The sequence below is a fragment of the Bombina bombina genome, unplaced genomic scaffold (genome assembly GCF_027579735.1).
Source record: "Bombina bombina isolate aBomBom1 unplaced genomic scaffold, aBomBom1.pri scaffold_664, whole genome shotgun sequence".
Taxonomy (NCBI): Eukaryota; Metazoa; Chordata; class Amphibia; order Anura; family Bombinatoridae; genus Bombina; species Bombina bombina.
The window spans coordinates 125,769-149,929 of NW_026510708.1; the positions used below are offsets into that span (position 1 = coordinate 125,769).

The window sequence follows — 24,161 nt, forward strand, 5'->3', positions numbered from 1 at the left end:
TAAAGTATTCAGTATGATTAGAACTCACATCTTTACCAACTCAAGTCATGGTCCCTAACTGTAATAAAATATTCAGTATGATTTGAACTCACAACTTTACCAACACAAATCATGGTCCCTAACTGTAATAAAATATTCAGTATGATTTGAGCTCACAACCTTTACAACACAAGTCATGGTCCCTAACTGTAATAAAGTATTCAGTATGATTTGAGCTCACAACCTTCACAACACAAGTCATGTTCCCTAACTGTAATAAAATATTCAGTATGATTTGAACTCGCAAGCTTTACAACACAAGTCATGGTCCCTAACTGTAATAAAGTATTCAGTATGATTTGAGCTCACAACCTTCACAACACAAGTCATGGTCCCTAACTGTAATAAAGTATTCAGTATGATTAGATCTCACATCTTTACCAACTCAAGTCATGGTCCCTAACTGTAATAAAGTATTCAAGTATGATTTGATCTCACAACTTTACCAACACAAATCATGGTCCCTAACTGTAATAAAATATTCAGTATGATTTGAACTCTCAAGCTTTACAACACAAGTCATGGTCCCTAACTGTAATAAAGTATTCAGTATGATTTGAGCTCACAACCTTTACAACACAAGTCATGGTCCCTAACTGTAATAAAATATTCAGTATGATTTGAACTCTCAAGCTTTACAACACAAGTCATGGTCCCTAACTGTAATAAAGTATTCAGTATGATTTGAACTCACAACCTTTACAACACAAGTCATGGTCCCTAACTGTAATAAAGTATTCAGTATGATTTGAACTCACAACCTTACCAACACAAATCATAATCCCTAACTGTAATAAAGTATTCAGTATGATTTGAGCTCACAACCTTTACAACACAAGTCATGGTCCCTAACTGTAATAAAGTATTCAGTATGATTTGAGCTCACAACCTTCACAACACAAGTCATGGTCCCTAACTGTAATAAAGTATTCAGTATGATTTGAACTCACAACCTTTACAACACAAGTCATGGTCCTTAACTGTAATAAAGTATTCAGTATGATTTGAGCTCACAACCTTCACAACACAAGTCATGGTCCCTAACTGTAATAAAGTATTCAGTATGATTTGAGCTCACAACCTTCACAACACAAGTCATGGTCCCTAACTGTAATAAAGTATTCAGTATGATTTGAACTCACAAGCTTTACAACACAAGTCATGGTCCCTAACTGTAATAAAGTATTCAGTATGATTTGAACTCACAACCTTACCAACACAAGTCATAATCCCAAACTGTAGTAAAGTATTCAGTATGATTTGAACTCACAACTTTACCAACACAAATCATGGTCCCTAACTGTGACAAAGTGTTCAACAGGAGGTTGGAAAGCAAGGAACAGACAAAAGACCCTTCCCATTCCCAAGGCACCCTTGGACTACCATGTCATGTGACATCATTGCTCTTTATCTGCAAATTACTACAAACTTTGCCCAGGAATAGGAAATGAATGTGTTAAATCAAGAAAAAAATATTATTTAAACCTTTCATTATATTCCACAGCTGTAAAAATTTTCATCTAAATATGAAAAGCGACAGGTAGAGGAAAAAGTGAAATTGCTCAGTGAATTGTAGAGTAATATGAAGCAGAGTTTGTGTTCCTCCTGAAAACTAATTCTTTCTTACAGCCATATCCGGTGTGTTCCTGGCGCAGGAGACATTACTGAATTACACTGAAGCTGAGAGCATTTGTACTAAAAAGTATTTATCCTCTTTGGCGACTTTGGCACAAGTTACAAATGCGTTTAACCACGGCTATGAATCTTGCAGGTGAGAGCCCTTTTACTTACAGGTTTACTCATTTGATAGCCCGGTCACATATAGGTTTACTCGTGTGAGAGCCCGGTCACATATAGTTTTACTCGTGTGAGAGCCCGGTCACATATAGTTTTACTCGTGTGAGAGCCCTGTCACATATAGTTTTACTCCTTTGAGAGCCCTGTCACATATAGTTTTACTCGTGTGAGAGCCCTGTCACATACAGTTTTACTCGTGTGAGAGCCCTGTCACATATAGTTTTACTCCTTTGAGAGCCCTGTCACATATAGTTTTACTCGTGTGAGAGTCCTGTCACATACAGTTTTACTCGTGTGAGAGCCCTGTCACATATAGTTTTACTCGTGTGAGAGCTCTGTCACATACAGTTTTACTTGTGTGAGAGCCCTGTCACATACAGTTTTACTCGTGTGAGAGTCCTGTCACATACAGTTTTACTCGTGTGAGAGCCCTGTCACATATAGTTTTACTCGTGTGAGAGTCCTGTCACATATAGCTTTACTTGTGTGAGAGCCCTGTCACATACAGTTTTACTCGTGTGAGAGCCCTGTCACATATAGTTTTACTCGTGTGAGAGACCTGTCACATATAGCTTTACTTGTGTGAGAGCCCTGTCACATATAGTTTTACTCGTGTGAGAGCCCTGTCACATATAGTTTTACTCGTGTGAGAGTCCTGTCACATACAGATTTACTCGTGTGAGAGCCCTGTCACATACAGTTTTACTCGTGTGAGAGCCCTGTCACATATAGTTTTACTCCTTTGAGAGCCCTGTCACATATAGTTTTACTCGTGTGAGAGTCCTGTCACATACAGTTTTACTCGTGTGAGAGCCCTGTCACATATAGTTTTACTCGTGTGAGAGCTCTGTCACATACAGTTTTACTTGTGTGAGAGCCCTGTCACATACAGTTTTACTCGTGTGAGAGTCCTGTCACATATAGTTTTACTCGTGTGAGAGCCCTGTCACATATAGTTTTACTCGTGTGAGAGTCCTGTCACATATAGCTTTACTTGTGTGAGAGCCCTGTCACATACAGTTTTACTCGTGTGAGAGCCCTGTCACATATAGTTTTACTCGTGTGAGAGACCTGTCACATATAGCTTTACTTGTGTGAGAGCCCTGTCACATATAGTTTTACTCGTGTGAGAGCCCTGTCACATATAGTTTTACTCGTGTGAGAGTCCTGTCACATACAGTTTTACTCGTGTGAGAGCCCTGTCACATACAGTTTTGCTCGTGTGAGAGCCCTGTCACATACAGTTTTACTCGTGTGAGAGCCCTGTCACATATAGTTTTACTCGTGAGAGCCCTGTCACATACAGTTTTACTCGTGTGAGAGTCCTGTCACATACAGTTTTACTCGTGTGAGAGCCCTGTCACATGACAGCAGAAAGCAGTAACTGTGCACTTAGTGCTGTGCTTGTACATACTGACAGTAGATACCAGTGACTGTGCACTAAGAGCTGTACTTGTACATACTGACAGTAGATACCAGTAACTGTGCACTTAGTGATGTGCTTGTACATACTGACAGTAGATACCAGTGACTGTGCACTAAGTGCTGTACTTGTACATACTGACAGTAGATACCAGTGACTGTGCACTAAGAGCTGTACTTGTACATACTGACAGTAGATACCAGTAACTCTGCACTAAGTGCTGTGCTTGTACATACTGACGGTAGAAAGCAGTAACTGTGCACTAAGTGCTGTACTTCTACATACTGACAGCTGATATCAGTAACTGTGCACTAAGTGCTGTACTTGTACATACTGAAAGCAGACACCAGTGACTATGCACTAAGTGCTGTACATGTACATATTGACAGTAGATACCAGTAACTGTGCACTTAGTGCTGTACTTGTACATACTGACAGTAGATACCAGTAACTGTGCACTAAGTACTGTACTTGTACATACTGACAGTAGATACCAGTAACTGTGCACTAAGTACTGTACTTGTACATACTGACAGTAGATACCAGTAACTGTGCACTAAGTGCTGTACTTGTACATACTGAAAGCAGACACCAGTGACTGTGCACTAAGTGCTGTACATGTACATATTGACAGTAAATTCCAGTAACTGTGCACTAAGTGCTGTACTTGTACATACTGACAGTAAATTCCAGTAACTGTGCATTAAGTGCTTTACTTGTACATACTGAAAGCAGACACCCGTGTGTGTGCACTAAGTGCTGTACTTGTGACCATGTAACAGTTTTCTATATTCTAGGCTCTCCTGTGTCCCTTTATAGTATGTAGTATTACATCTCTCATTGTGTTTTCTTCTGCAGGTGGGGCTGGGTAAAAGAACATATAGTCATTATGCTGCGACAAACGCCAGATGAAGATTGTGGCCGATATAGCCTGGGGGTCCTGACAAGCGAGTGCCCAGGGCTGAGAGCTGATTCTGTGTTTTGTTTCTGGAGTAACAGTGAGTTTATAAAACGTCTCAAAGACCTGACATATCATTTGTATCATAGCAGAGCCTAAACTATAAATACCTTATCTATACACATAAATAGACAGAACTAATGGCAGCTGGTGATTTGTGCAGTGTCAACATTTTCATTTTATACTTTTCTCTGCTCAGTACACTCAGTTCTATCACTCTGTAATTCTAGCGCAGATCGCTACATTGTCACTACAGACGGACAGCTATAGACAGACAGACATACAGATAGATAGATAGATAGATAGATAGACATACAGACAGACATACAGATAGAGATACAGACAAATAGACATACAGATTAGATAGACAGAGAGTTAGATATGATAGATTAGATAGACAGAAATACAAACAGACAGATTAGATTGACAGACAGATAGATAGAATTAAATATATAGCAATCAATTCACTATGTGGGAAAGTAAGGGTGTAAATTAAAGTGAAAGTTAACTTTCATTCATCATTTTTTTATAAAATTGTTTAAAATCCTACTTTGGTATCTTTCAAGCTGCTATACTTGTTCGGCGTTCCTCTGCCAGCATGAAAAAAATGTTTTGGGTGTGCGGTGACGAATACCTCTAGATCGAATTCTTTGGTACCCCAGTTGCATCTCAAACTGTTCTGTCTATGCCCCCGGGTTGAAGTGTGCATGCGGCTATCACAGAATTTCCTCCATGTGTAGATGGCATTCATGATACCCGCATGCGCATCTCAATGAAAAGGGAATTCCTTTAACTTACGTAACAGCATTCAGAAAAAAAGCGATCTGACGAAGATACAAGTGTACGGCAAACAAATTCAGTAACTAGTGAGTCATATAAAGCAATAGATGCGGCTTTTATATTTTAATTATATGCTATTCATGTGTTTATTCATATCATAAAAATTGTAATATTTCTCATTTACGATTGAAAAAAATAAAATGTATTGGATACTAATCAAGCATTCCACATTACATATTTTTGATCATTATATAATATGTATCCGAGTGGAGAGGGTATTATTGCGCATGCGCAAACAAATTGTCTGCACGAGAGCGAGGACGGCTAAATACATATACAGCAGGTGGGACCGCTCTTACGTATTACACTAGAAATGCAGGAAGCTAGCAGGGGGCTGAGGAACATAACAAAAGGTACCAAAAATAAAAGATAACATAATTTATGTAATTTATGTGATACATTCATTTCTTTCATATTGGCAAGAGTCCATGAGCTAGTGACGTATGGGATATACAAGTAGCGGGGTGATAGAAAAAGGAGTAAAAAGCATCAAAAAGGAACTGGAAATATAATTGTGCTTTATACAAAAAAACATAACCACCATATAAGGGGTGGGTCTCATGGACTCATGCCAATATGAAAGAAATGAATTTATCAGGTAAGTTCTTACATAAATTATGTTTTCTTTCATGTAATTGTAAATGTAGTGATGTATGGGATAGTAATACCCAAGACGTGGAACTCCACAGAAGAGTCACTAGAGTGGGAAAGATAAAATAAAAACTTTTTCCTGAAAAAATTAAATCCACAACCAAAAAAAAAGTTTTTCTCATAAATGAAAAGCAAAAACTTAAAACATAAGCAGAGGAATCAAACTGCTGCCTGAAGAAATTTTCTACCAAAAGCTGCTTCCAAAGAGGCAAATACATAAAAACGGTAGAATTTAGTAAATGTTTGCAAAGAAGACCAAGTCGCTGCTTTGCAAATCTGATCAAGTGAAGCTTCATTCTTAAAAGCCCACAAAGTGGAGACTGATCTAGTAGAATGAGCTGTGATTCTCTGAGGCGGGGCCTGACACGACTCCAAATAAGCCTGATGAATCAAAAGCTTTTAACCAAGATGCCAAGGAAATGGCAAAAGCTTTCTGACCTTTCCTAGTACCGGAAAAGACAACAGACTAGAAGTCTTTCTGAGATCTTTAGTAGCTTCAACATAATATTTCAAAGCTCTTACAACATCCAGAGAATGTAAGGATCTCTCCAAATAATTCTTAGGATTAGGACACAGAGGGGACAACAATTTCCCTATTAATGTTGTTAGAATTCACAACTTTAGGTAAAAATTTAAATGAAGTCCGCAAAACTGCCTTATCTTGATGAAAAATCAGAAAAGGGGACTCACAAGAAAGAGCAGATAATTCAGAAACTCTTCTAGCAGAAGAGATAGCCAAAAGGAACAACACTTTCCATGAAAGTAGTTTAATATCCAAAGAATGCATAGGCTCAAAAGGAGGAGCCTGTAAAGCTTTCAAAACCAAAATAAGATACCAAGGAGGAGAGATTGATTTTATGACAGGCTTGATACGGACCAAAGCCTGAACAAAACAGTGAATATCAGGAAGTTTAGCAATCTTTCTGTGAAACTTGCAGACAAACCTTTATCCAAACCATCCTGAAGAAACTGTAAAATTCTAGGAATTCTAAAAGAATACCAGGAGAATTTATGAGAAGAACACCATGAAATATAAGTCTTCCAAACTCGATAATAAATCTTCCTAGAAACAGATTTACGAGCCTGTAACATAGTATCAATCACTGAGTCAGAGAAACCTCTATGACTAAGCACTAAGCCTTCAATTTCCATACCTTCAAATTCAATGATTTGAGATCCTGATGGAAAAATGGTCCTTGAGACAGAAGTTCTGGTCTTAAAGGAAGGGGCCAAGGTTGACAACTGTACATCCGGACAAGGTCTGCATACCAGAACCTGTAAGGCCATGCTGGTGCTACCATAAACACAAACAAATGTTCCATGATGATCTTGGAGATCACTCATGGAGGAAGAACTAGAGGCGGAAAGATATAAGCAGGTTGGTAACACCAAGGAACTGCTAACGCATCCACCGACTCCGCCTGAGGATCTTTGGACCTGGACAGCTACCTGGGAAGTTTCTTGTTTAGATGGGAAGCCATCAGATCTATTTCTGGAAGACCCCACATCTGAACAATCTGAAAAATCACATCTGGGTGGAGAGACCACTCCCCCGGATGTAAAGTCTGACGGCTGAGATAATCTTCTTCCCAATTGTCTACACCTGTGATATGTACCGCAGAAATTAGACAAGAGCTGGATTCCGCACAAGAAAGTATCCAAGATACTTATTTCATAGCTAGGGGACTGCGAGTCCCACCCTGATGATTGACATATGCCACAGTTGTGATATTATCTGTCTGAAAACAAATGAATGGTTCTCTTTTCAACAGAGGCCAAACCCGAAGAGCCCTGAAAATAGCACAGAGTTCTAAAATATTGATTGGTAACCTCGCCTCTTGAGATTTTCAAACCCCTTGTGCTGTCAGAGATCTCCAGACAGCTCCCCAACCTGAAAGAATTGCATCTGTTGTGATTACAGTCCAGGTTGTACGAACAAAAGAGGCCCCTTTGATTTATACTGTGGTGAAATGAATGGTTCTCTATTTAACCACCAAGTTAAATAAAGTTGAACATTGGGATTTAAGGATATTAATTGTGATATCTTTGTATAATCCCTGCACCATTGATTCAGCATACAAAGCTGGAGAGGTCTCATTTGAAAATGAGCAAAGGGGATCGCGTCCAATGCTGCAGTCATGAGACCTAAAACCTCCATGCACATAGCCACTGAAGGGAATAATTGAGATTGAAGGTTCTGACAGGCTGAAACCAATTTCATTTGTCTCTTTCCTGTTAGAGACAGAGTCATGGACACTGAATCTATCTGGAAACCTGTTCTCTGATTACAGAGAGTAGGGTACCGAGAACTTTTGAAAAAATTCTTGGAGCTGTCGCTAGGCCAAACGGAAGAGCGACAAATTGATAATGCTTGTCTAGAAAAGAGAATCTCAGAAACCGATAGTGGTCTGGATGAATCGGAATATGAAGATATGCATCCTGTAAGTCTATCGTGGACATATAGTGACCTTGCTTAACAAAAGGCAGAATAGTCCTTATAGTCACTATTTTGAAAGTTGGCACTCTTTCAAAACGGTTTAAAATTTTCAGATCCAGAATTGGCCTGAATGAATTTTCTTTCTTTGGGACAATGAATAGATTTGAATAAAACCCCAGACCCTGTTCCTGAAACGGAACTGGTATAATTACCCCTGAAAGCTCTAGATCTGAAACACACTTCAGAAAAGCCTGAGCCTTTGCTGGATTTGCTGGAATGCGTGAGAGAAAAAATCTTCTCACAGGAGGTCTTACTCTGAATCCTATTCGATACCCTTGAGAGACAATGCACTGAATCCATTGATTTTGGACTGAAACTGCCCAAATGTTTTGGAAAAATTTTAATCTGCCCCCCACCAGCTGAGCTGGAATAAGGGTTGCACCTTCATGCAGACTTGGGGGCTGGCTTTGGTTTCTTAAAAGGCTTGGCTTTATTCCAACTTGAAGAGGGTTTCCAGATTCTTTGGGGAAGGATTGGCTTTCTGTTCCTTATTCTGTCGAAAAGAACGAAAACAATTAGAAGCTTTAGATTTACCCTTAGATCTTTTATCCTGAGGTAAAAAAAACTTCCTTCCCCCCAGTAACAGTTGAAATAATTGAATCCAACTGAGAACCAAATAAATTGTTACCTTGGAAAGAAAGAGATAGTAATCTAGACTTAGATACAATGTCAGCATTCCAATATTTGAGCCACAAAGCTCTTCTAGCTAAAATAGCTAAAGACATAGATTTAACATAAATTTTGATGATATCAAAAATAGCATCATAGATAAAATGATTAGCATGTTGAAGCAAGCAAACAATGCTAAACAAATCAGGATCTGTTTCCTGTTGCGCTAAACTTTCCAACCAAAAAGTTGATGCAGCTGCAACATCAGCCATAGAAATGGCAGGCCTGAGAAGATAGCCAGAATATAAATAAGCTTTCATTAGATAAGATTCAAGTTTCCTATCTAAAGGGTCCTTAAAGCAAGTACTATCTTTCATAGGGATAGTAGTACGTTTGGCAAGAGTAAAGATAGCCCCATCAACTTTGGGGATTTTTTCCCAAAACTCCAATCTAATTGCTGGCAAAGGATACTACTTTTTAAATCTAGCAGAATGAATAAAATAAGTACCAGGCCTATTCCATTCCTTTAAAATCATATCAGAAATAGCATCAGGAACTGGAAAAACCTCTGGAGTAACCACAGGAGGTTTATAAACAGAATTTAAACGTTTACTAGTTTTAATATTGAGGACTAGTTTCCTCAATATCCAAAGTAATCAACACCTCTTTTAACAAGGAACGAATATACTCCATCTTAAAGAGATAAGTAGATATGTCAGTGTCAATATCTGAGGTAAGATCTTCTGAATCAGATAGATCCTCATCAGAGGAGGATAAATCAGTATGTTGTCGGTCATTTGACATTTAATCAACTTTATGAGAAGTTTTAAAAGACCTTTTACGTTTATTAGAATGCGGAATAGTAGACACAGCCTTCTGAATCGCATCAGCAATAAAATCTTTTATATTCACAGGGATATCATGTACATTAGATGTTGAAGGAACAACATGCATTGTACTAGTACTGATGGATACATTTCTTTGCATGTAAAAGCTTATCATGACAACTGTTACATACTACCGCTGGAGATGTAATATCCGCTAACTTACAACAGATACACTTATCTTTGGTAGAACTGTTATTGGTTTCTGAGACAGGATCAGATTGAGACATCTTACAAATGTAAGAGAAAAAAACAACATATAAAGCAAAATGATCAATTTCCTTTTATGGCAGTTTCAGAAAAGGGAAAAAATTGCAAACAGCATAGCCCTCTGAACATAGAAAAAGGCAAAAGGCACATAGGAAGTGGGGTTAAAATAATAAAATTATTTGGCGACCAAGTATGACGCGCAACGCAAAATGACATTTTTTGGCGCTAACAGCATCCGGAAATGACGCAACTCGCGTCATGTCAGACGCAACCTTGTGCAAGGAACCTGGCGTCAACTAAGACGCCTGAAATGGCGAATTTGCGTCACCGAAGGTAACTTCGCGCCAAAAAAATTCTCGCGCCAAGAATGATACAATAAATATTAGCATTTTGAGGCCTCACAAGTCTAATTTTGCCCACGAAAATTAATGAAAACAGTCAATTTTGAAGAAAAGGTTATACCCCAGGTAAGAAAAAATAACTTCCTAAATATATTTTCCCCATTTTGAAACTGATAGTCTGCAAAAGGAAATATACATAAACCGGACTCATGGCAAATATAAGTACAATACATATATTTAGAACTTTACATTAATACATAAAGTGCCAAACCATAGCTGAGAGTGTCTTAAAGGGACATAATACTCATATGCTAAATCACTTGAAACTGATGCAGTATAACTGTAAAAAGCTGACAGGAAAATATCACCTGAGCATCTCTATGTAAAAAAGGAAGATATGTTACCTCACAATCTCCTCAGCTCAGCAGAGTAAGTTCTGTGTAAAAAGTTATACTTCACCTGCTCCCAGCTGCAGGTAAAAAAAAAAAAAAAATGAACAGCAGCCAATCAGCATCAGCAGTGCTGAGGTCATGAACTCTTACTGTGATCTCATGAGATTTGACTTAACTCTCTTGAGATTTCATAGTAAGCTTCCTTTACCTGATTGGTGAAATAATATGAGCGTTCACAAGGCTCATCCCCTAAGCTGTCCCAGGACAGACACACTAAAATGCTGCTTAGAATTTTTTTTTTTTTTTAGGTAAAATATCTTTCTTTTTTACATAGAGATGTTCAGGAGATATTTTCTAGTCAGCTTTTTACAGCTATGCTGCATCACTTTCAAGTGTTTAAACATTTGGGTATTATGGCCCTTTAAGTAATGAAAACATACTTACCTGAAGACACCCATCCACATACAGCAGATAGCCAAACCAGTACTGAAACGGTTATCAGTAGAGGTAATGGAATATGAGAGTATATCTTCGATCTGAAAAGGGAGGTAGGAGATGAATCTCTACGACCCATAACAGAGAACCTATGAAAAAGATTTCCCGTGAGGAAAACCATAGAATTCAATAGGTGATACTCCCTTCACATCCCTCTGACATTCACTGTACTCTGAGAGGAATCGGGCTTCAAAATGCTGGAAGCGCATACCATAGGGAGGCAAAGTTTGTAAAACTGAATTGTGGGTGTGGTGAGGGGTGTATTTATAGGCATTTTGAGGTTTGGGAAACTTTGCCCCTCCTGGTAGGATTGTATATCCCATACGTCACTAGCTCATGGACTCTTGCCAATTACATGAAAGAAAAATATTTTTAAATTATACACGATTATAAAGAAAAAAACTTAGCGACTATATAGTTTTAGATTTGGTGAATGCATAGCATAATTCACATTTCTTAAAATTGTCTTTCACTTTAGCTCAATATTATGACTCATAGGGGTTGATTAAATAATTTGTTAGCACATGTAATTTTAGCATTAGAGACCCTGCAAGTCTATGTGTTTAACACGTAAAAAGGGATAAACACATATGTAACGTACCACTCAGGAGCCACAGAGAACTGCTGGTCCAAATCAGACACGGCTGGTGAGCCTATCAGCAGCGGCAAATGTGCAGCCGGGTCATGCTTCTTCCAAGCGGTATTTTAACTATGTGTTTAACACTTTTCAGGGGTTTAATACATAGACTTGCAGGTTTGTTAGAGCTAAAATAACATAACCATTAGAGCTGTAACAAATTGACGTTTTTGTACTACAATGTGCCTTTAATAATTACTGCTAAATGTGACATTAATCTGCATTTCACTGGTCTAAGACGAGTTTTATAACCAGACAGCAGCAGTGAATGAGAATCAGTAATAACTGCACCTTTAATCATCCTTGTGCTAAATAATGTAAAAAAAATAGAAAGCAAATAATGCGCTACCACCCAATAAAAACTACAAATTAAGAACCAACAATTAGTAACAAATACATTGAACAATACTATTTTCCACACACTGCTTCTCAACTTAGCAGTTTATAAATATTCATGAATGTTCAGAAAAATGTCCCTTTAATCAAAGGTGTAATGTTGGAAAACAGGTAATCGTGATGGTCCTCTATATCCCTTTTATTCAGCGTGTCTTATGTTGCAGCTTCTCAGCACAGTCCCATCTGTGAAAAAAAAATGCTGAAAAATATGAAGAAAGAGAAGCGCAGCACGCTCTAAGTGTAATCTGTTTGGTAGTTATCAATTATCAAAACCCCCTTCCCTGGGTATTACTCACAGGATCGTTCTGTATGATGTGCTCATCAGGTTGTATACAAAAAACAAGAAGTTCTGTTTTTAAAGTTATTGTCTCAGGGAGGCTACCAGGGCTCAGATGTTGTGGGCACCTATTGGGTGAGCTGAGAGACATAGATTTGTAAGTTTTTATATTTTATTTCACAATAAACGTGTTATACTTTAAACACTGGAGTGGTATCCCTTCCATGTTTGATTGTGGACTGCTGTGGGAAAGTGAAACAATCTCTCCGGTTGGACAGACTTTCCAGACGTCACTGAGGGAGGTTATCTGAGGAACAAACTCCATGGTTGTATACAAACTGATGCGCACATCATACAGAACGATCCTGTGAGTAATACCCAGGGAAGGGGGTTTTGATAATTGATAACTACCAAACAGATTACACTTAGAGCGTGCTGCACTTCTCTTGCTAAATAATGTATAAGCAGGAATTAGCAGCTCTGAATACTAGTTACCATGACGATATGAAGCAAATAGGTTACGTGTAATTTTATGTGATGATACATAGATTGCAAATCACATATAGAATTTAGCGCCTATGTCACATGACCTCTTCTGACCAATCAGAGTTAGACATTTATTTTGGTGATGGCACCTATGAAAGCCTGAGTGCCAGCTGGATAACCAATGAGATTTCTCACTGACTAACTGATCTGTTATGATTGGTGGAAATAATATTAAATACTGGTTTATATTTGTGCCAAAACATGTCAGATAACAATTTTGCTTTTTTGTTGTCGTCTGTTCTACTTAGTGTTTTACTGCTCCGTCCTCATGCTCAGTGTCTTGCTGTTGACCAGACCCCAGCTAGTGCCATACTTACTTTACAGGGGTTATGTATTGATGGGATAATTTGTATGTTTTTATTATTGTATGTCCCAATTTCAGATACTTACTGAGTAGTAGTACAATGTCATTCTGTAATGCAGCTTTAGTTATATTGGAGCAGATTGCACATTTCATCCTTATACCAAGACTTAATACTTCTCACAGTGACGGTTTTTGTTCATGGAAACTCTCAGCTCCTGTGTTGGGAATAAAACAGATTTCTTAGTAATTAACAGCAAGTTTGTGTATCTAGTGCTTGTTAGTGGGCACAGGAGCACCCAGCAGAGCCCCAGATATGAAATGTGGTGAGAAAGTGATCACATTGGTATAATAATCTGAGTACCAGTAGCACAAATTTTACTCAATAAAAACTGAGCTCCTTCTTTCACAGATCTTCATCACATTCAGATAATGTAGGATGTAAGCTCATTTTGGGCTTGGTAAAGTAAAACAATTGATGTGATGTTATATTTGTATAGGTACACACAGAGGCATCTACACTAATAAATCTATGACATCGTATGAAAATGCCACCAACATCTGCACCACAAACGGTGACATAATAGCCACACAGATGCAGATAGAACAGACGACAAATCGCAGTGTGACATTTAACAGGTACAGTGTGTGCTCAGAACATTCATTCCCCTAGTCCTGAAATCCTTCCCCTTGTCCTGGCACACTTCCCTCAGCCTTCGCACTCTTTTTCTTAGCCCTGGAACCCTTACTATATACCCTTACCCTATTCCTGACACCCTTCGTGGCTCTTTCCATAGCTCTGGCACCTTTCCCCTAGCCCTGACACTCTTCCTTTAGCACTGACAGACTTTTACTAGTCATGAAACTCTTCATTTAACCCTGGCACCCTTTCCGTAACTCTGGCATTTTCCTCCTAGCCTCAGGACTCTTTCATTCCCTAGCTCTGGCACCCTGCTAGTCATGACACTCTTCCCTTAGCACTGACAGCCTGAAACTACTCCCCTAGTCCTGACACACTTCTCCTAGTGAAGACACCTTTCCCCTAGCCTTGGGACTCACACTCTGGCACCCTTTTAGTCATTAAACAATCTCTGACATTCTTCTCTTAACAATGACTTCCTCCTGCTAGTCATGTCATTCTTCTCTTAACCCTTGCACCCTTCACTTAGCTCTGACACACTTACCCTAGGCCTGGAACTCTTTCCATAACCATGACACATTTCCTTCTAGGCCAGGCATCCTTCCTTCAACAGTGACACTCTTCCTCTAGCCCTACTCATGACACTCTTCCTCTAGCTCTGACACTCTTCCCCTAGTCCTAGCACACTTCCAATAACTGTGACACTCTTCCTCTTTTCAGTCATAAGACTAGCTCTGTCATTCTTCTCTTAGCACTGACATCCTCCTGCTAGTCATGCCATTCTTCTCTTAACCCTTGCACCGAGGCATGGTACACTTCCCTAAACCATTGCACTCTCCCTCTAGGCCTAGCACACTTCTCTAACCATGACACTCTTCCTCTAGCTTTTGCACTCTTTCCCTATACATGGTACCCTTCCCCTAGCTCTGACACTCTTCCTCTAGCACTGACACTGTTCCTCTAGCCCTGACACCTTCCCCTAGCTTTGACACTCTTTCCCTAGGCCTGAAACCCTTCATGTAGCCCTGGCACCCTTCCTCTAACCGTGACACTCTTCCCCCTAACTCTGAGATTCCTTCCTTAGGCCTGGAACCCTTCCCCTAGCTCTGATACTCTACCCTAGCTCTGACACTCTTCCCCATAGTCCTGGCACCTTCCTCTAGCCTTGCCAGTCTTCTTCTAGGCCTGGCACCCTTCCCCTAGGCTTGACACTCTTTCCCTTCTGTCTCTAACATTCTTTCCCTAAGCTGGCACCCTTCCTCTAGCTTTACCACTCTTTGCCTAGGCCTGGCACCCTTTCATAGCTCTGAAACGCTTCTCCTAGGCCTGGCATCCTACCTCTAGCTCTTACATCCTTCCCCTAGGCCTGTGACCCTTCCCTTAAACTTGTCTCTCTTCCGCCATCCTTGGCACCACTCCACCATTTATCTTGGACAATTGTCTTACTTTTTGGAGTTTGCCTCTTATATATTTCCTTCCTTTATATTTTCTGCTATTATCTTATGCTATCTTTTTTTCTTCTTTTTTTAAAGCACCGGTTGGTATAATTGGGGAAATGGTTTTTTTGACATAAATGGAACCTTTGTGGCCTCTCGTTGTGAAGCTGTTGGGAACAGTTCTTCGGCCTACTGCTTTAACTCACAGTGTAAGTACCCAGACATGCACACACACTGTGTTGTGTTAGTAGAATTGGGATAAAAGTATCCTAGTGTAAGCCACCTTTAAGATTTGGTAGACTGTAGGTTATAGCACACCCTTATCTTCACTGCTTCCAGGGGAGGTCTGAAGTGGGACAGGTCAACTAGAAAAGGTGAAGGCTTAAGGACTGTTGGTTTAGCAGAAGAAAAACTAGAGTGGTGAGAGGCCCAGAATAGTACGGTAATGTGTGTCTGCTAGATAATACATTTTCTGTAGCTGTCATCATGTGCGTGCAGTATGAGCTACATTATCTTATTCGACTGTCATCACACTGAGACCATTTGTCATATTAATAATTACCCAGGGCGAAATTAGACTTACTAACAGCTTGCACTAACCCTACCACTACACAAATATTTCACACTGGTGAGCGAGGAACACAGTTTACCTTTATCCCTACAGTTTAATAAACTTTCTTTCATAGAGGTGGTGAGAGTCCACCATCCATAACTCCTAGGAATTATACTCCTGACCACTAGGAGTAGGCAAAGATCCCAAATCTCCAAGAGCCCTTAAAACCCCTCCCACCTTACTAGAAACTAGTCTTGTCTTTGCCTTCGCAGGAGGAAGGTGAAGAAGGATAGTGCTTTAGTTGTTTGTCAGAAGGGTGTTCAGACCGACTTGAGGCCCATTTTCCCCCTCAGACAGCTACTGTTTGGACCGAAGGCTGTCTTTGGCTTATGGGAAGTGGCACAAGAACTCCCTATGGGTGTTAGTCTTAGGTCTGCCACAGGTATCTGTAGGACCAGTCCCTAGCCTTCTCCTGTTGGTTCAACGTTTTCAGATATTTAGATCATCTAAAAAATATTATGTAAAGCTAGAAGCCCTCTTCAAAGAAGCTATAGTTAAAAATGGGGGATACTATTATCTAATCACTATTTCTCTGAACAGTAGTGTAAAATATTTCCACCGCCTCCACTCTGCATCTTTTCTTTGGCTCTCTTCCACGAGCCCTTGTCTTTATGCAGTCGCCACCTTACACTGAAATTCCGGAAGCGCAGAACTCCTAAATATAGGTGTACTACTTTTTCCCAATTGTCTGATTTTAAGGATGGAACATTGCAGGCTGGTGTTGGAAAATATTGCTTCAGATAATGTGTTTTGTTTAAAAATTGGTCTTCGGCACTAAACACAGACAAAGGGGATGGAGCAGGTGGTAAGAGAGCTACAGCTAGTATACATCCTCCACATACTATCTATCTTGAGCTATATCAAGTATTCATCCTCCACACTTTCTATACCCTAAGCCGCAGCAAGAATACATCCTCCACATACTCTATATCCTAAGCCACAGCAAGTATACATCCTCCACGCACTCTATATCCTGCGCTACAGCAAGTATACATCCTCCACACACTCTATATCCTGAGCCACAGCAAATATACATCCTCCACACACTCTATATCCTGAGCTTCAGCAAGTATACATCCTCCACACACTCTATGTTCTGAACCACAGCAATATATATCCTCCACACATTCTATATCCTGAGCTACAGTAAGTATATATCCTCCACACACTCTATATCCTGAGCCACAGCAAGTATACATCCCCCACACACTCTATATCCTGAGCTTCAGCAAGTATACATCCTGAAAAACAAAGAGAGGACTCAAGTGAAGTTTATTTTAACAAGTCAAAGGCTAAAACAATAAAATAGTAGGTATTCAGCGTACCAGATTCACAAAGTTAATAGGCATATAAGACACAATTGTCTTTGAAGGTATAGGTAAGTTACCGCTCCCCAGGACGCCTTCCGATGCAGCCGGGTAATGTACTCAGTCCACAGCTGATCTCCCTGCAGAGCGTGTGTGCAGCTCGTCAGCTGTTAGTCTCTGAGAAAAGCCGGTTCCGGTCTAAGCCGGAAGTCTGTGTCTTTGATTGCCGATACAATGTATCACTAGTAGAGAAGTCCTCAACAGCCGTTTCGTTCCCTAACGTGGGAACTTTTTCAAGAGGTTGCTACAGGTTACATGCAAACTCTACCTTATAAAGACCTGATGTTAATCTGATTGGTTCCATCATAAGTTCATTAAAAATTGCAAAAAGAGACTCGCATATTTACAACAGCAGATAAAAACATTAATTCATTTCCATAACAACTCAACATTATTTCATTTGCATAAAAACAAATTCATATAACAATAAAAGATAAATCCTAATAAATAACATTTAATTTAAAAGTGGAGCATTTAATTCCTGTGACTTCATAAAAAATGGGTTTAAAGTTAAAATTATAAAAAGAAGTTAACCCATAAATGTATTAGTACAATTTGATATGTTAATGGGGGAAATTTAAGCGAGAACACTAGGCACCCTAACTAATGTATACTAAAATATTCCACCATTAGATGGAGTTAGATTAGTATATTATGATGAGGGGTAATAAAACATAAATATAGTGTACTCCAACGAGTATGAACTGAACTTATAATGAATAGACAGTATAAAATCTAGAATAATTAAATGTATATTTCTAAGGTTAAGGGTTAATCAACAAATCCATCATATTTAATGGTCAGAATATTATTACGTTAATATGTAGCATATTCAAATATCAGTGTGAATTAATGTGAAGACATATATAAACACTAAAAATAACATTATTCCATACTACAATATTAAATTATTACTATATTCTAAATTATTTTAAACTAAAAATGCCTGAATGTCAAGGTCTATATTCAGACCTTCTGGGTGTAAACTCTTGAGGGTATAAATCCAGAAGGTCTCCCTTTTTCTAAGTCTCAGCAATCTATTGTGATCTAATTTGTTCGGAGCTACCCATTCTAGTACTTTCACAGTGAGACCTTAAGGACTGCTATTATGGGCTATTCTAAAATGTTCTGAAACACTATGGTTTTCAAAAGAATTTTCGATGTTTCTAATGTGTTCTGATATCCTATATTTCAATTTTCTTTTCGTTCTACCAATATAAATTTTTTCACATTTACATGTGATTTGGTAAACAATATAGGTACTATCGCAAGTGCAACTATTTCTACATTTAAATGTTTTAGTTTTATTATGATTATAGAAAAAATCCTCGCTGTTAACATATGGGCAGGTGCTACAGTCTTTTTTTCTACACTTGATCAACCCTTTTTTTGAGGATAGCCACATATTACTACTTTTGTTTAGTGGACAATGTTCTCTTAGTTTACTGGGGGCTAAAATGTTTTTTAAATTGTTGTTCCTTTTATAGACGAATTGCGGTTTTTGGCCTATATGTGTGCCTAATATGGGGTCTTTTAATAAAATGTTCCAGTGTTTAAAATATTTTGGATATCCCTATGGTTTTCATTATATGTGGTTATAAATCTAATTAGGTTTAATTTGTTGTTCTAAATGGACATTAGTATTATCTTTCTTTTTATATTCAATGAGATCTTTTCTGTTCATCTTTAGTACTCTCTCATTTGTACTATTTACCAATTTTTCTGGATAGCCTTTTTGTATAAATTTATCAGTTAAAATTATAGCCTCCTTTTTATAATCCATTAAATTGGAACAATTTCTCCTTAACCTCTGAAATTGTCCATAGGGTATATTCTGTTTCCAGGTTTGTAGGTGACCACTGTCTGCCTTTAAAAAGCTATTTGTATCAGTTGGTTTTCTGTAATTGGTTATTTGTATTTTATCATTATCAGAAAAAAGGATAAGGTTTAAAAATTCAATTTGATCTTTTGAGATCTTTCCTGTAAAGGTGAGATTCATATTATTGTTGTTCAGATGTTTAACGAAGCTCTCAGCTTTATATTGATCTCCTTCCCAAAGGACTATAATGTCATCAATGAACCCATAATACTTTACAATATTTTTTATGTATGGGTTATTATTCCATACATTAATATCTTCAAATTCTGCCATATAAATATTGGCATACGATGGGGCAAAGGTCGTCCCCATCGCTGTGCCATTTATTTGCTTGTAGAATATCCCTTCAAAGTAAAAATAATTATGGTTCAAGATGAATTGTATACTTTCACCAATAAATTCTATATGTTCATAAGAGAGGTCACTTTTTAGTTTGAGTTGGTTAATGACTGCATCTGTACCTTTTTTGTGTGGTATATTAGTGTATAAAGCTGTGGCATCACAAGTGATCCACAGATGATTTATATCCCATTTATGATCTTCAAACTTTTTAATTACGTCAGTGGTGTCTTTTAAATATGCTTTTATATTGGTCACTACTGGTTGTAGGTAATGGTCAATATATTTTGATAAATTACTGCAAAGGGAACCTATACCCGAGACTATTGGTCTACCGGGTGGATTAAATTTATTCCTTGTGGACTTTCGGTAGATGGTAAAATATTGCCACCTTTGGATTTGGTATATGAATGTAATTATATTCTTCATTGTTTATGATAGTAGATTCCCTTGCTTTTATTAAAACTTCCACTAATTTTTTATTATATTTAACTGTAGGATCAAAAGTTATTTTTTTATAAATCTTAGTATCCCCTAATAGGTTATAGGCTTCCTTTAAATAATCCTTACGATCTTGCACAACCAAGCCTCCTCCCTTGTCCGCAGCCCTGAAGATTAAATTAGTGTCTTTAGTCAGTTTTTTAAGGGATGTTTTTTCCTCTATAGTTAGATTGTTTTGTTTTGGATGCATTTTTTTTGAGAAAATAATGTTGCAATGTTAATTTTCTAATAAGTTTTTGAACATCCATAAATGTTTCAAACTTATTAGCAAAAGTTTTAGGGGCAAAGTTAAGACCTTTACTCAAAAGTTTGTATTCATTTTCAGTAAAGGTTTTACTGGAAAGGTTGGAAATTTCTTTTTTACAGTTCTCTATCTTCCTCTTTTTCTGTTTTTGTTTTCTAATTCTCTTTCCTCCCCTAATTCCTCGTTTGATTCTAAACGTCTTTTTGGGTTTCTTTGTTTTTCTTGTTCCCCGTTGTTGCTGTGAAATCTGCTCCTTTGGGGTTTCCCCTGTTTCCAGGGGGAACCTCCTAAAAAATATTGCTCATTATATGTATGTTCATTATGATTTTTACACCAAGGTAGTTTAGGCTTGGCTCCCTGTGTTTCCCAACCTTCATTATATGTATCCTGCTGTAGTGGAGTATATCTATTGTAACTTTCAATCTGATTTACATGGTGTCCTTTAGGGTTAGGATTCTTGGGGTATTCCCTATGATTATCATATCCTGACTTATCTCTATATTCATTTTCATGTGGAAAAGGTCTTTCTGTTTTAGAATTATAGTTCTGATGGTGATTATGATACACTCTGTTAGTGTTTGGATTTGAATTATGATTATAATTGTTTCCCTTTTTTTGATAATTATTATAAGTTCTTTTAATAGTTTTTTTTTTTTTTTTTTTTTAATTTTTTTATTGAGGAAAAAATAAAACATACAATATTTATAAACAAAATGCAATATAATATCTACATTTTATAGTAATAGTGAATATTTTGCCTTAAAGTCCTCATTTTTCTTCCCCAGCTGTAATATATTAGGTCACTCTTGGACCTTTCAGGTGATATAGCAAGAGTCCAGGGGATATTATTACGCAATGAACAAAAAGTATCTAACTATGACAAAATCATTACAAGTATGATATAAACAAGTTGTATTCCAGATACTTAAACCAGAGCTGTACATAATGTTTGGACACAACGTCTTGACACATTTTATTAACCATTGAACAGCTTCAATATAAATCTAATACAATAAACCATTGTGACCTGATAGTGTAAGAATTAGGATCTACGCCTACTGTAGTTATCCTAAGAAAGTTGTACAAAACCAAACTTCCCATTTATGCAAGTATATCTGTGGGGTCAGTCTGGAGGTACATATTGGGATACCGTATTTGAACAGAATGAACATTAAGGGAAAGAGAGAAAGGTGATTAACTATAGGTGGTATGCTATCCTATTACAATTTACATATAAGCCTAAAGTTAGTAGTGTGGTCATGGATGCCAAATGCCATGTGCCTTGTGTCTGTCTCGCGGTCCCGGCCGCGGACCGCCCGACCTGACAGTTCATGTGAGTCTACACTACTTGGTGATACAGCTTTTCATAAGAGCCAGTGTCCCTCCTTCTATATGACTTGAGCAGTGTCTTCTTAGGGGCCCCCCCTTAACCCCCGTGAAACACATCTATTTGCTTTGTTTGAGGAAGGATTATAACACTTCACCCAGCGACATACTGTTTAAAAACTCACATTAAAATAAAACTATATGATACAGACATCCCACTGGTGATTCTACTTTCCTTAAACTAATTATCGTGCATATGAAGCTATAGAGGGTCAATATACATAAGAGTTGAAGTGTGCTGGTTATATCATGCAATGTTACATAAACAAATTTGAGCCCTATGCACATAGTGAATAACATTCCTAAACAAAATATCTACAAAGAGAACAAAACTTTCTTTAACTTAAGGTATAGCAGGATCGCAATATTTAGTTATAGTCCTAGGGGTCTTATCCCTGCTTGACTCTTGTAAGAGTTGTTAAGTAACAGCTAGACCCCTTATTAAATGTCCTGCTTTTGGTCTTGATCCCGGCGCGGCCAGGGCAATGCTGAAGTGCTTACCTAGTGGGCCTGATCGGTAGCTGGTTCTTAGATCACTGTGTGGTGCTCCATTTTGCAGGGTATAAATCTTGGTGATTTCTGGAGAATCACCGTATAATGAGGGATTTAGGATCTCTGGAATCACAGACCCTCCGGAGTCTCCCTCCGGCCCCAGAGGCAACTCCCGCGGTCTCGACAAGTGCCCGCCCAGATGTAATAGCTGAGCTGTCTTCTTGTGAAAACAAGGCGGCTTCTTCGCGCCTTCTTTGCGGCCTCCAACACCGCTACTCGATGCTTCTAATTTGTCAGGCGCCATCTTAACTTGAAGACCATGCCGATGTAGCCCGTCTCTCCGCACCGGGAAAAGCCGCTTCGCACCAGGAGAGCCCCGGTAAGCTTTGTCCTCCCAGTCTTGCTGCTCTGTTTGTATAGATAGGTAAAGTAGAGTATCAGTTCGTTGAAAAGGCTCCCTCTTTATCTGAGTGCTAAGGGATTCAACCTTCATGGGCCTTGTGTAAGATTCAGGTCTGTGAGTAAAAATTTGCTGCGTAGTTTTCATCGTAGTTTTCATCGTTGATGTAGCCTGTGGTAATCTATCCATAAGTAGCTGCAGATCACTCTCAGATAGCGCTTTCTCAATGAGAGGTTGGAAGAGGCTCTCTAGCCTTATGAGAAAAACGTCCCATTTGTCTGGAAGGGTATTACCTCTCATGGTAGTTGTGATGTTCAGCAGCCTTTCTAATTTCTGATAATTTGCGCAGTTGTCCACTGTCAACAGTAATGTTGTAAAAAGTTACGAGCACTCTCGTGTGTCAGTAATATATAGTTGTGAGAGCAGTTCTGGTCAAACACCCCAGCGAAGCTGGGGGGAAGGCGCTGCCTGCAAGTTTGCCACGACCACAGGCCTCAGGTGTCCTTTTCCGACCCCGGGGTCATTAATACAGCAAACAAGTATAATTTTGATTAATGTTCATTAATATTCACGAATCCAGTCGTGTAGGCTCTTGATGCTGTGTAAATCAAGCAATAACTGGCATATTATTAGCTCTTCTCCCAGGAGCACTAGAAAAATGCGACCGCTCAGAGTCACTTCGTGGACACGCCCCTCTTTTAATAGTTTTATTATGTGTTACTTTCGGAAAGATGGGGGCCCTAGAAATAGTTGGGGTCTGGATATTTGTTTCAGTTTCAATATCTACTGTCCCCTCTACAATTGCCCCTACATTACAAGTTGGTATATCATTAATTTTATTTTTATAATTATATACTGTATTAGTCTTATAGTGCTCTAAATCTCGCTTAAGTTCTTTTGCTTTATTAGCTGCTAGTTCCTTGTCGAAATTATCAATCCTTTTCTGGATGTTCTCATTAAATTCCTTCCACTTTTGTTCATTTTTATAGGGTTGCACAGTTTTCAAAGCGAGTTCAATTTCAATTTTAACTTTTTCTAGTTTCATTTCCCTATATTTAATGAGTAATTTTATTAATTTGATGGAGCAGTCATGTAATATTTGATCCCATTCTGTGCTAAACTCCACCTCCTCTAAGTCAAATGCAGGGAATTAAAAAATTCTAAGTCCCCTAGGGATAATGTTGTGTAGTCTATACTTTTCTAATAAAATAAGGTCTTGCCACTCTTTGGCATCTGTAGTTAAAAGTTTTTCCAGGTGTCTGAACAATGCTAATGGGTCCCCTATGGGTTGTTCCATATTTCCACTTAATAGGTTAATCCCCCTATTCCTATTGTTTCTGTTGTTGTTATCACCAAAAGTGTTGAAAACAGTGTCCTCCATATTTTCAGTGTGCTGCTGACTCATAATGATACAAACACAGTAAAACTAAAAACAGAGTTTCAGCGCTACTGATAAGGAGAAGATATTAAAAAAATGCTAAATGGCAATATATTGTAAAAATGTAAAGGATAAATATTATCTAAATAAATAGTAATCTAAAATGTAAAATACATTTGCAAAATCCTAAGTG

At 38.3% G+C, this 24,161-nt stretch overlaps 1 protein-coding gene across 1 annotated transcript in view; it reads left to right on the forward strand.

The window, feature by feature from the left end:
* Positions 1-24,161, forward strand: part of LOC128643331 (uncharacterized) — an 88,430-nt gene that overhangs the window by 54,167 nt on the left and 10,102 nt on the right. Inside the window, exons 2-5 of the mRNA XM_053696262.1 lie at positions 1,669-1,810; positions 4,118-4,257; positions 13,794-13,932; positions 15,466-15,578. Coding sequence (XP_053552237.1) covers positions 1,669-1,810; positions 4,118-4,257; positions 13,794-13,932; positions 15,466-15,578 — 534 coding nt within the window. The remainder of the gene's footprint in view (positions 1-1,668; positions 1,811-4,117; positions 4,258-13,793; positions 13,933-15,465; positions 15,579-24,161) is intronic.